We start from the raw sequence: 13,054 nt of genomic DNA, 5'->3' as shown, positions 1-13,054 counted from the left end.
GGAAAACATCATCCTGAGTGAGCTAACCCAATCACAGAAAGACACACATGGTATGCACTCATTGATAAGTGGCTATTAGCCCAAATGCTTGAATTACCCTAGATGCCTAGAACAAATGAAACTCAAGACGGATGATCAAAATGTGAATGCTTCACTCCTCCTTTAAAAGGGGAACAAGAATACCCTTGGCAGGGAAGAGAGAGGCAAAGATTAAAACAGAGACTGAAGGAACACCCATTCAGAGCCTGCCCCACATGTGGCCCATACATATACAGCCACCCAATTAGACAAGATGGATGAAGCAAAGAAGTGCAGACTGACAGGAGCCGGATGTAGATCGCTCCTGAGAGACACAGCCAGAATACAGCAAATACAGAGGCGAATGCCAGCAGCAAACCACTGAACTGAGAATAGGACCCCCGTTGAAGGAATCAGAAAAAGAACTGGAAGAGCTTGAAGGGGCTCGAGACCCCATATGTACAACAATGCAAAGCAACCAGAGCTTCCAGGGACTAAGCCACTACCTAAATACTATACATGGACTGACCCTGGACTCTGACCCCATAGGTAGCAATGAATATCCTAGTAAGAGCACCTGTGGAAGGGGAAGCCCTGGGTCCTGCTAAGACTGAACCCCCAGTGAACTAGACTGGTGGGGGGAGGGCGGCAATGGGGGGAGGGTTGGGAGGGGAACACCCATAAGGAAGGGGAGGGGGGAGGGGGATGTTTGCCCGGATACCGGGAAAGGGAATAACACTCGAAATGTATATAAGAAATACTCAAGTTAATAAAAAAAAAAAAAGAAATACTCAAGTTAATAATAATAAAAAAATTTCAAATAAAAGAATCATAGGGAAAGACACCCAACATTGGCCTCTGGTTGATGATATGTGGCATGTATGTGCACATGAACACACAGAGGTGAGGACATTACACACACACACACACACACACACACACACACACAATCACATCACATCACATCACATCACATCAAACAAAGGAAAGGATTCTAAATTCGATTCTTTACATCACATGCACAGTGCACATCTAACACAGGCACTACGGCACCACTTTCTCATGCCTGGAGAAATGGAATTTGTCGCTCTGTTTCTGCTCTCGACTCTCTGAAGCAGGTTCTTCAACCAGCAGTCAGACTGACTCTTCCAAAATGTGAAGTCGGAATGTGATGGGCCTCTGCTCAAAACCTACTCCCGATTTCCTGCATGTTAGAGAAAACAACCTCAAGCCCGTCTTTCTGAATGTCAAGGCTATATCACCATACCCACACCTAATCTACACTGCTTCTCCCTTCTCTTTCCTCCCCACAAGCTCTCCCACACACCCTTCCCCACTCTCCTTCCAATGCATGGCCTCGCTTTTCACTCATTGTTACTGCATGCATTGATTCATAGTCTGTTCTAGCCATATGATGCTACCTAGAAGTATATCTTCAGACTCCATTGGTTCGTATTGGACAACCAATTGGTATGCTCTTCCTTAGGGACGGTCATCACTCCCATTCCCAGCCTTCTTCAGTTACCTGCAGTTCTTTGTGTAGGGTGAGATCTCACGGCTCCTCTTTGTCCAGTTTGACATGTTCGTTGATGTCATCCTTGTGCAGCTCACATCCAGGCAATGAGTGTAGTTTCTGATGTTACTAGGAGACACAATCTCACAGCTCTGATCCTCTGGCTCTAACACTCTTTCTACCTCCTCTTCTGGAAGCGTTCGCTTCAGGTGGGGTTGGAGCACTTTATAGATATATCCATTGGGACGGGGCTCCACAACTCTGCATTTTAATTGGCTGTGGTTTTCTGTAATCCTCTCCATATGTTGTAGAGAGAAACTCCAGTGAAGACAGGTAAAGACTAAACTTATCTGTGGGTATGAGGACAAATGTTTATAGATTGTTCATACAGATTACACTAGGTTACTAAACTAGTGGTTGAACATTCTCCTTCAACAGCCAAGACTTCACCAGCACTGAGTAGTCAGGTAGGTTTCCAGTATCAAGTATGGTCTCCATCTTGTTGAGCAGGTCTTATGTCCAATTAAAGATCTGTTGGTTACTGCCAAGTTATGTGCACCACGATTGCATCCATAGGCTTCTCAAGTCATTCTGGTTATTAATACAGCTCATAGGCATCATGGCTCTAAGTTACCTCCCTCCTTTGGAAGCTTGCCTGGCATCTTCTGGTACCATGAAAGCTAGTTCTCAGGTGGAGTTTGTCCCAGTCTGCTCCTTCTCAGGGTTCTCTGGGCCATTTCTGAAGATCATGGCATCTTCAGTGTTTCTCCTAAACCATCTGGAAAGTTTCGCATTTTTCCCTAGTAGAATTGAAACTCAGTGAAGCTTTTACCTTGTTTTAATCATTGCTATTTTCCAGCACCTACAACATTGCCTAGAATGCTTGTATTTATTGAATTAAGTGGTAGAGCACATAGGTCATGTATTAATCCTTGTCACTATCGGAGACCTATTTTCTGATGTCACGGGATTTCCCCTTGCTTGGACAAGAGTGCTTCAGGACTGCTGTTCTCCCTTTGTGTTCTGATTGATTAGCTGACATACATGAGGAAAACGGAGAGCTCAGGATGGAAACAAGATTTTTAAGTTTATTATTTTTTTAATGATATGCACATAGGGAGTGTGTGCACATGAGTGTAAGTTGCTACAGAAAATGTCAGATCTCCTGGAATTGGAGTTCCAGGGAGTTTGAGCCAACCACCCTGGATGCTGAGAACTGAGCTCAGATTCCCAGCAAAAGCATACCTCCTCTTAGTGGCTGAACCATCTCTCCAGCCCCAACGAGATTTTTAACATGAGCAAATGAAAGGCTAGAATTGTCTATTGAGCGTGTAAGGCAGCTATTTTCTCCAGGACGAGCGTGACTTCTGTGGTCCTGAATCAGTGCTCTTATGATCATCCACATGATATCAGGCCTATTTACCTTCCCTCCTGGAGGGAGAGGCCAGGCTTATGAGACTCCTGGGGCTAATGAACTTTCAGGAGATGCTCACAAGGCCCTCTACTGCCCGCACTTACTTAAGAAGTAAACAGCTTACTAGTGTAAGACACTTCAATTGTATGGCTGCTCATAGCTTTCCTATGTCTCATGTACTAAGGAGGGACTCTTCAGAGGTGTAACTGTCTGTACGTTTCATATGGGACCCTCAGAGAGTGTACCTTCCTTTCTGTCACCTATCTTCCTGTAAGTAATCCCAATAAACTCCTTGGTTTATCAACGAGACGTGGATGAAATACTTTGACCTGTCAGTGCCCTCCATCTGAAGTGAATAGGAATTCTTACGTCTCCTCAGGAAATGTCACAAGACCAGGCCATGTATAAATATGGGAGGGGTAGACTTGAGGGAACTAAAATTAACAGCCTATTTGGGGCATAAAAGTTTAATGTCTGGCATGTATCTAGGTAAAGATATCCAGGAGGCTGTTGGATGTGCGAATCCATCGTTCAGAGAAAAGGTCCAGACAGGACATATAAATTTGTCATTGTACAGAAGAAACTTAAAGTCATGGAACTAGCTATGGAGATGAGTATAGTCAAAGTCCTGAGGTCAGCACCCTGAGCAGACCAGCATTTAGAATTCACAGAGGTAAGAAGAGATCAGTATACAGTACTACAACAGAGAGGTAAGGAAAGGGACTTTCATTGGAAATAAGAGGCTGGAAGAATATAATAAATGAGAAACATTACCGTGCATTTGATGAAATGAAAACAACCCACTGAGAGTCAGGAAGTATTGGTGCAGAGAGGAGCCATCTAAGAGCAGACAGAAGAGCTGGGAGCAGAGGATGAGCTTAGACAGAAATGCAGGCACCCCCCACGGTGTGCACACCAGTGAGGGAAGGTAGATGGAAAGGGGAGTAGAAATTTTGGGAAATTCTCTTCTGGTTGCTTCATTTTCTTCAGCAACACACTGGACCAAAAAGTCTTAGTGGGAATCCTAGGGAGTCACGTTCTGGTGATGATTTGGGGTAAAGGCAAGAAGGTAAGATGTTTGCAAGATGACATAGGGTGTTCAGGAGGAGGGGGATGCCATGAGCTCTTCTTGAAATGACTGGGTTGGAGGCTCGACCATAGGAATGGTAAATGAGCTAGGAAAAAAGATGAAATTACTCACATGTCTAGGATGATTCCAGATTTAGATGGTCTTTTCTGATGTAATATAATTGTGATGAACAGCTTTAATTAATGTTCACCGAGTGCCTCCTGGATATCACAAAGCCTGTATAATAGCCTGGAGAATCAGGCTGGAGAGATGGCTCAGCAGTGAATAGCACTGGCTGCCGTCCTAGAGGACCTGAGTTCACTTCCAAGAACCTGCTTTAGGTGGCTCATAACCACCTAGAACTCCAGCTCCAGAAAGACGCAATACCTCTGGCCTCCTCAAGTACCTGCCCCCTCCTCCTTCCCTTCCTCCCTCTCTTCCCCACCCCCTATAATGCCGTCATTAAAAATAAAATACATCTTTGGGGCTGGGGATTTAGCTCAGTGGTAGAGCGCTTACCTAGGAAGCGCAAGGCCCTGGGTTCGGTCCCCAGCTCCGAAAAAAAGAACCCAAAAAATAAATAAATAAAATAAAATAAAATACATCTTTAAAAAAACTCAACAATTGGCGATTGTCTTATCTCGTCTCCATCATCTATAACTAAGATGGGTCACCCCCAGCCCAAGTTTGCAAGACAGTAATGGATGCAGGATTCAAACTCGAGTTTTCTGATCCGAAATCTAGGCTCTTTCCTCGGGCCTACGCCATTCTTTTCAGCTGACTCACCTGCAAGTTTTCACCCACAGCTTCCAGACACTGTCTGGTTCATCCAGGAAGTCTTAGGTTTCAACTTCATGTTTGAGCCTGAGACTAAAGTCTCATTCTGTGGCCAGGGGCTACCGTCTCCTGGGGCGATAGCCTCGTCTTCCTCTCCCATGCTACTGTCCCTTTGCAAGCTTAAAAGCCAACGTGATGTGTCCAGTCCAACAGCGTTTGTCTCTTGGGTTTGTTTGCTCTAGGAGATAACCTTACGGGCCTGCCCCAGCAGTCTGCTTTACCTTGCTGTAAGCAGACTTCCTTGGGAAATCCTATCATCCAGACAAGAGAACTTACTGGCCATTCACCAGCTTGTAACTCTTCTTCCATTTTAGCAAAAAAGCAAGACCTAATACCCTGTCACTGTTTATCCAAGAATGATCTACTTTAAGACTAGAGCTCAGTATCTCCAAGAGATCACGTATATAAGTAGCACAGGAAGAAAACAGAGACATAAGCCTTCTACAGGACTAGTGAGATGACTCAGCAGGTAAAACTGCTGGCCTCCAAGGCTGGCAATCTAGTTCAGTCCTTAGGATTCACATAGTAGAATGTGGGAGATTTGTGTGGTCCTCTGACCTTCATATTCGTGTTGCAACTCGTGCACACATAAATATATATATTTTTTAATTTCTTCCCCCAAAAGGCCACGCATTTCTCTCTAGAGCTTGCATGCTTTCTACTTTGTAGTGATTCTGCTAGAGAGGAAAAGAATCAAACAAGATTTCCAAATTTATTTACTTTCATTTTAAACCATATGTGCCTACTGGCTGCCACATTAGACTGTGCAGATCTAGATTATAAAACAGGAGCCTGGATCACTCATCTCTTTGACTAGAGTTACCAAATATGTCCACAAAACGTTATCATAAAGACCCTCGCCTGGTCAGCTCTGTGCATGGATGTTAGTGTGTGTGTGTGTGTGTGTGTGTGTGTGTGTGTGTATGTGTGTGTGTATGAGTGTGTGTGTGTGTGTGTGTGTGTGTGTGTGAAGAGAGAGAGAGAGACAGAGACAGAGACAGAGAGAGACAGAGAGAATCTGGAACTCACCAACTCAGCTAGAATTTCTGACAAGCTGTCATGTTAGAAAGACACAGGAATCCTGCTGTCTCCACCCTGCCCCGTGCTGTGATCATAGGTACTCACAACACACCACATGAATGATGGAGTTTTGAAACAATGTCTTCCTGCTTCCACAGTAAGCACTTTACTAAACCATCTCCCTAGCCCTGTTAGCCCCTCTTGAAAAGGAAGAAAGTAATTACTGAGGACTTAGAATGTAGCTCTGTTGGTAGAATGCTTGTCCAGTGTGCAGGAAGTCCTTGGTTTTGTCTTCAGAATCACAGTAAAAAGCCCACACATGGAGGCATACTCCCCAGCATTTGAGAGGTGAAGGCAGAAGGGTCAGGAGTTCAAGGTCAATCTTGGCTATGTAGCTAGTTCAAGCCAGCCTGGATTACATGAAACCCTGTCCCAAAAGAGAAAGAGGGGATCTCCACTGTCTTCAAATAAAAGACAGAACATCTATAGAGTTATATCCTATAACTGCAGCACACTGTCACAAACTACAAGGATTAGACCAACACATACTTACTGTCTTACAGTTTCTCGAAGACAGAAGTCTAAATGCAGTGTTGCTCATCTGGGCTCTCTACTTATAGTCTCACAGGGCCCAGACCAAAGCATTGGCTGCACTGTGTTTTCTGGAGACTCTGAGATGTAATTCAATTCCTACTTTGTTGAGATTGCTGGCAGAATCCAGTTCCTTGCTATCATGGCTTCTCTCTGATCTGGGCACACAGCCCCTCTGCATCAGATCTCACAATAATGCATGCACTCTTCTCATGCCCTCATGCCCTCCTCAGCTAGGCAAATGCTCTGCTTTAAGGGCTCAAGTAATTATATTGGACCCACTCAGAGAATCCATTATAAGGTCAATTGATTAGTAACCTTAATTACATCTGCAAAGTCTCTTTTGCCCATTAGCATAATATATAATTACAGGAATGACACAGGAGTTAAAGTCATGAGCCAAAATTCTGCCTATTATAACCCATAGCCAAGAAAAAGTAATAAGGATCTAACCAATAATTTCTATGCCTTGACAAGAAAATAAAATAGCTACATTGAAAGAAGTAACCTTCTTTAAGAACTCTATTTTCCATGTTCCAGGGTCCCAAGTCATCTATCTGACTTCAACAATGCAAGTAATGGCATTCTAGAAAGATGTTCTGGTTTCAGGCTGCTCTCCTTGGAGAACCCTAGTCGTCACAAGAGCTCCCAGCAGAAGGCTTCCCACCACCTTGGAAAGCCTTTCTCATCACAGGAGAACCGACCAGCAAATCTGGCACCATTTTATTTTAGTTAGATATTAAGTCCTGATAAAGGTGACCCTGCCTGGAGGCTATTAATTAATGAACAAACCGTGTGTGCAAACTGAACTACTCAGCTACCGTTAGCAGATTCCAAGAAGAAAATGAAGTAAATGGAAAAATACTTCCTTCTAATGAGGTGAAAAGAAAAACAGAATTTTCAAGTCTGAAACAAAGAGCTGCCTGTGTCTACAGTCCTCCTATGAGACAGGAGGATGATTAACTTTAAGCCATGAGTTCCAAGAAAGAGCAGAGGGAGGACCAATTGTTCCCTGAAAGACAATAAATGGATCTGGTGTCCTTACCAAGAATAAGCATATGGGTGGCCTTGGGAATTTGTCATGAAAGGAGACAGCTCACGGGATCATGATGTTGAGAATCCTGTGAAAACCAATCAGTGGGTCTGGAAAATACCTCTCCACTCTGGACTGCCCTCAACCGTCTGCTTGATTTACTTCTTCTACATATTAGATCAGAAACTTCTTAGTGTGGACTGCAGGACAGGACCCTTTGCATACGCTGGGAGCCAGCTGTCTTTTGAGAGAGGCATGAAAATAGAGATAAGGAAAACCTACTCTGCTCACTTAGGAGGGAAAACTATCTCATTTAAGGAAAATATCTTTGAAAGCTGGGTGGGGAAGAGATTAAGTTCTGAAACAAAGAAGTAGCTAAACTTGGTTTTGAAAAAACAATTGGGGGCGTGGTCTAGCAAATTGTCCAGTGGTTAAGAGCGTTTGCTGTTCTTCCAGAGGACTACAGTTCCCAGCATCCATATGAGACAGGTCACGACCACCTGTAACTCCAATTCCATGTTGTCCAACATCCTCCCTGGCTTTTGGGAGCACCTGTATACATGAAGAGACACACGTAGATATGCATAAATTAAAATAAATTTTAAAGAAACAAGAAAAGAAAATGAATGTAATTCAAGGTTGGTGCTTGGATGTAATTCCCAGTACCTAGGAGCTGTAGTCAGGAAGAACAGAAATCAGGGCCATCCTTCACTACACAACAAATTCAAAGATAGTCTGAGCCGGCAAATCCATGCCTCAAAAAAAGGAACACCCACAGTCAATGATGTAGAATATGCTACTAACTACTATGAATAGCAATGTAGCAATTTAGGAAGAAACCAAGTTCTGTGATTAGGGCCACAGGGATAGAAGAAAACTCATGAAAAGTTGGAGGTTAGAGCAGGGGTAACCAGGAAGACTCTGTGTAAACCTGGGGAGAGTTCCATATTTCCTCCAGTGTGGGGCTTGTGGCAGCTTTAGCATTCACTATGAGGCTAGACAAGCCTAGCTGACTTCCGACAGGTGGACCGCTTGCTGATTCAGCATTGCCTGATCTTGCTGCTTTTCACAACAAGAGCTTGTCACAATTTCTCAGAATGACTTCATAACTTTTCCCATTTCGAACCAAGTTCGAAGTTTCCGCAAGCTTTGGGTGAGGTGTACTCATCTTGGCAAGCCACAGCAGATGTTAGGAAGGCCTGCTACCATCACAATCAAGACTCTTGGGGAAGCTTTATCAATAGTCACAAGTCTTGTGCTATGGATATGATGTATAGGACACACCCCAAATACTCCTGAGTTGAAATCTTCAGTTAGCAGATTCAATCACAAAGAGGTAGTTGGATCATGAGGGCTCTGTTCAAATCAATGGATAAAGCCATTCATAGATTCACAATTCAAAGAGGTGATGGCTTGAATGAGAATGACCTCTATAGGCTCATATATTCAAATGTTTGGGTCCTGTGTGGTGGAGCTGTTTGGGAAGGATTAGGTGTAGTCTTGCTTTGGGAGATATGTAACCTTGGTGGACTTTGAGGTTTCAAAAGCCCACACCATTCCCAGTTAGCTCTGTCTCTGCCCCCAACACATGGATCAGAATAATAAGCCCTTGCACCATGCATACCTGCCCGGGGCCATGATCCCCACCACGATGATCATGGACTTTCTAAGCCTCTGGAACTATGAGCCCCAATAGACATTTTCTTTCATAAGTTACCTTGGTCATGGTTTTTCCTCACAGCAATGGAAAAGCAACTAAGATAGATGGCATCATTTAGAGGTTGTATAAACTTTCAGAGGTAGAAAGCTAATTGGGGTCAGTAAGTCCCCAGAGTATGTTTGGGGGTAGGTATGTCATGTAATCCTCCCCCACCCCTCTGCTTCCTGGCGTCTATGAAGTCTGCAAGTTTTCTCACCACGAGGTCTTGCCTCTCTGGTGTTTTGCTTTGCCCACAGCAATACAGTGATAGACTGAATATTGTAAAAGCAATATAGATATGAATCTTTTGAAATTTGAGGGTCACTGGGACAGGCTCAGCAAGTAAGGCTGATTGTTGCTAGACTTGACACTTGAGTTCAGTTCCTGGAACCTACCTGGTAGAAGGAACTGAGTCCTTTAAGCCATCTTCTGACCTCCACATACACAAGACAAGTGCTCCTTTAAGTCTTTCTTCTCAGGGGATTACCATAGCAACTAGAAGCCTAGCAAATCAAGCCCCTTCGGTTAAAATGTTTAGGATCTCATTTATCTCTTCTAATTCTGAGAAATCTCACTTGAGGTCCCATGCTTCTAGGATGACACACAGAATAAGAGTGTTCTCAAACATGAGGTAATTTGTGACTAATTTAGCAGGCCTTTTGCCTAAATGCAGTTCACAGAAAGCCTGAGGCACCGTACTTCTCTCCTCTTCAATTCAGGGATAATGAGTCTAGCTTCCTGGCTGGCTCCTGGTAAAACACACTAAACAACCTTACAGCACCGTCCCTGTACAGAGGTCTCTTGCTGCTGACCGAATGTAACATGGGCAGCACCTCACTTCAGACACTACCCAGTATTCTGTTCCTTATGTCAGCAGCCCAGATGCTCTACCCTACTTAATATCCACCAGACTCTGTCTGCCCCTATGTTAGTCATCCTGTGGTTTCATCTTGAATGTGATCATTACCCAGAACCATGTCAACTCTGCCAATTTAAGCTCTAAAAGTCTACCAACAACTGTTACCAGTTCTTTTTTTTCTTTTCCAATTATCTTTTTAAGCAAACAAAGTTATGCTTGGTGACAAAGTACTGGGATCCAGCTGTTTAAGAGGCTGAGACAGGAGAATCACAAATTCAAGATATACTGAGCTGTATATGTGGTAAGTTCTGGGCCATCCTGAGTAACTTAAGGAGCTCTTATCTGTCTTTAGAAAAATCTTTTAATGTTTTTAAAGAGCTGAAAAAGCTACTTGTCTAGAACACACAAGCTTAATCTCCACTAACAAAAAGAAAAGGAAGAGAAGAAATGGGGAGAAAGAAAGAAAAAAGGAGAGACTAAAGAGATAACTTAGTTGGTAAAGTGCTTATCATGCAAGCATGAGTAACTAAGCTTAATCCCAATGCGCACGCAGCTTGGGTGTGGGAACAGCAGGGCAGGATGTATGAACAATCCCACTGCTGGCAAGTGAAGACAAGAGGGTCACTTGCCCTCACTCGGCCTAGCCAAATCAGTGAGTCCTAGATCCCTACTCAACGAGAGAGACCCTGTCTCAAGGAAAATGCCCACCTGCATACACACCAATCTGATGGAAGCAATTTCTTAAATGAGGTCTTCCTCTTCCTCAGTGATGTCAAGAGGACAACTAAAATTAGCCATCACAGTATAGTAACGCCTCAGGTATCTGTAGGAGGCTCTGGCCACAATTACACGTGTGCTCTTGGGAGAGCAGGCAGCATTATCTCCCCACCCCCTTCCTCCTTCTCTATAAACCATAGCTCTTCAAAGTTGAAGTCCAGAATCTTTAAACAAACAAACAAACAAAACGTCTTACCCATTATGGTGAGGCACTGCTATAACCCCAGTGCTCTTGGAGCTGAAGCAAGGGGATAATGAGTTTGAGGCCATCCCGGACAGACTAACTTGGGCTATGTAGCATAGGCATCAATTTTTTTCTCACCCACTTTAATAAGGGTTCTTAAATGCTTTAACCTCCCTTCTAGCCCACCACCCACCAGAGATAGTGGAAAACAGAAAGGTTATTAGGACATGAGGGAAGTAGACCTGTTTAGAAATAGTTCCTCGGGAGCGAGTCCAATCTTTGTTGTCAGGATATCGGCAGTTCGGTCCAGTAGCAAACACCAAATGTGAATCGTCAGCTGCAGTTCAATTCTGAAGAAACTGAAAGTCTCACCAACCAGCCTGAGGCTACCGAAGTGGCGAGAAGCCACAAGAAGCTCTTCGATGAGTTTCTCTTTGGCATAACCACAAGTGGAGCTCGACAACGCAATGTAAGGCGAACCGATACGTGTGCACAGTTAGCGAAGAATAGCGAGGTGGAGCAAAGCCAACCAGTGCTTGAGCTCCCATTGTCTGTGGGGTCATATTTATATTCCTTCATCATGTGTCCCTTCACTACACATAGCAAGACATTCTTTCGCCTGGGTCTGCTTCAGGAAAACATCCTTTCCCATGTCTGCTTTAGCAAAACTCCCTTTCACTTGTGCTCCCCAGCAAAACATCATTTGACACAACTAATTTTCCACAGAAACCAGAAGTTTCCATTTCAAGGTAGCAAAACTTCCCTTCCCCAAAAACCCCAAAAATCAAAAAGACAACTGTCAGAAGTTTGCATCCAGCCAGAGTTAAAGAAATGGTGGCTGCTCAGAAACTGTAAAAGAGCGATCGTAACGTAGGGTTAGAAATTCCAGACAGCACAGGAGAAATGGTGAGCCCAGAAGGGGATCAACAATAGAAGGTGGATTTGAGCCAAATGCCACATCTTCAGCCCAGTGTGGGGCCAGATTTTCGGGCAATGGTTAGCGCTCACCCAGAGAAATGGATAGGAAGAGTGAGGAAGCGTGAGGTAGGAGACATTCGCTAAGGTACAGCAGGTATAGGAACTGAAGCTCAGGCTGGGGAAACGAGGCTGGTGACCTGTCAGTGTGTGAAGCAAGCCCATTCACATGTCTTTTCCCACCCCACCTACCAGGCCATCCTGCATGCCTGAGAGCTGCACACCTGGTACAAACAGTGAGGAATTTCTATCTAAATCCCACTAGTTTGTATGACTGAAACTCTGGATCCGCTGATGCTTCCTTGAAGTGGGTGTGGCTCACAAGAGCAGCTGTGAAGGTAATAGCTACAAGGATGTCTCACTAATGGATCATTTCATGGAAATTCGGTGGGTGCTAAATTCAGGGTTAGGGATAGAGTAGTCAAAGCAAATATAAGCAAGGTAAGAGTATTAACACCTTTGTACCCATAGCCTCCTGCCCCGCTTTGTCAACACCCCCAGTCTTTGAAGGAGCTTTGCTGTGCTGGTTAGGAAATGAGTTGAAATGAACAGCGTATAAAATCGAAGGAGATCGTCTAATAGAGACTGGAATCAGAGATTCGAGGGTGCAGAGAGCACGAACGAGCAAGTCAATGATGCTGGTGAGGGATGTGAGAAAATTAGGAGCAGGTGGATAAATAACACCTAACAGACGTGTTAGCTTAAAAGGCCAGAACACGGTAGACAGATCTTCAACAGTAGGAGCACTGGCTACTCTTCCAGAGAACTTGGGTTTGGCTCCCAGCACCCACATGACAGCTTGCAACTGCCTGTTATTCTATTTCCAAAAGTGTCTGGCCTCTGTGGATGCTAGGCACACACATGGTACACAGACAACAGGCACACAAACTACCCATACACGTAAAATGATTTACCGTTCTCTCTGTCATTCTCTCTGTCTCTGTCTCTGTCTCTGTCTCTGTCTCTCTCTCTCTCTCTCTCTCTCTCTCTCTCTCTCTGTGTGTGTGTGTGTGTGTGTGTTAAATCATAATTTCTGTCCATCCTATCCTGAAGATGCTTTGCAAT

At 44.1% G+C, this 13,054-nt stretch overlaps 1 protein-coding gene across 3 annotated transcripts in view; it reads right to left on the bottom strand.

Moving 5' to 3' along the window:
• Positions 1–13,054, bottom strand: part of LOC148004319 (uncharacterized) — a 78,251-nt gene that overhangs the window by 60,566 nt on the left and 4,631 nt on the right. Inside the window, exon 1 of one of the 3 annotated variants that reach the window (XM_087564202.1) lies at positions 1,544–1,648. The exons of the other annotated variants lie outside the window; for them this stretch is intronic. Coding sequence (XP_087420328.1) covers positions 1,544–1,614 — 71 coding nt within the window. The 5' untranslated portion in view covers positions 1,615–1,648. Of the gene's footprint in view, positions 1–1,543; positions 1,649–13,054 lie in introns of those variants that run through there. 3 annotated transcript variants of the gene reach the window in all.

Source organism: Rattus norvegicus, chromosome 8, assembly GCF_021556685.1.
Source record: "Rattus norvegicus strain SHRSP/BbbUtx chromosome 8, alternate assembly SHRSP_T2T, whole genome shotgun sequence".
Lineage (NCBI taxonomy): Eukaryota > Metazoa > Chordata > Mammalia > Rodentia > Muridae > Rattus > Rattus norvegicus.
The sequence above is the reverse complement of the archived record's forward strand: the minus strand, read 5'-3'. Positions and strand labels throughout refer to the sequence as shown.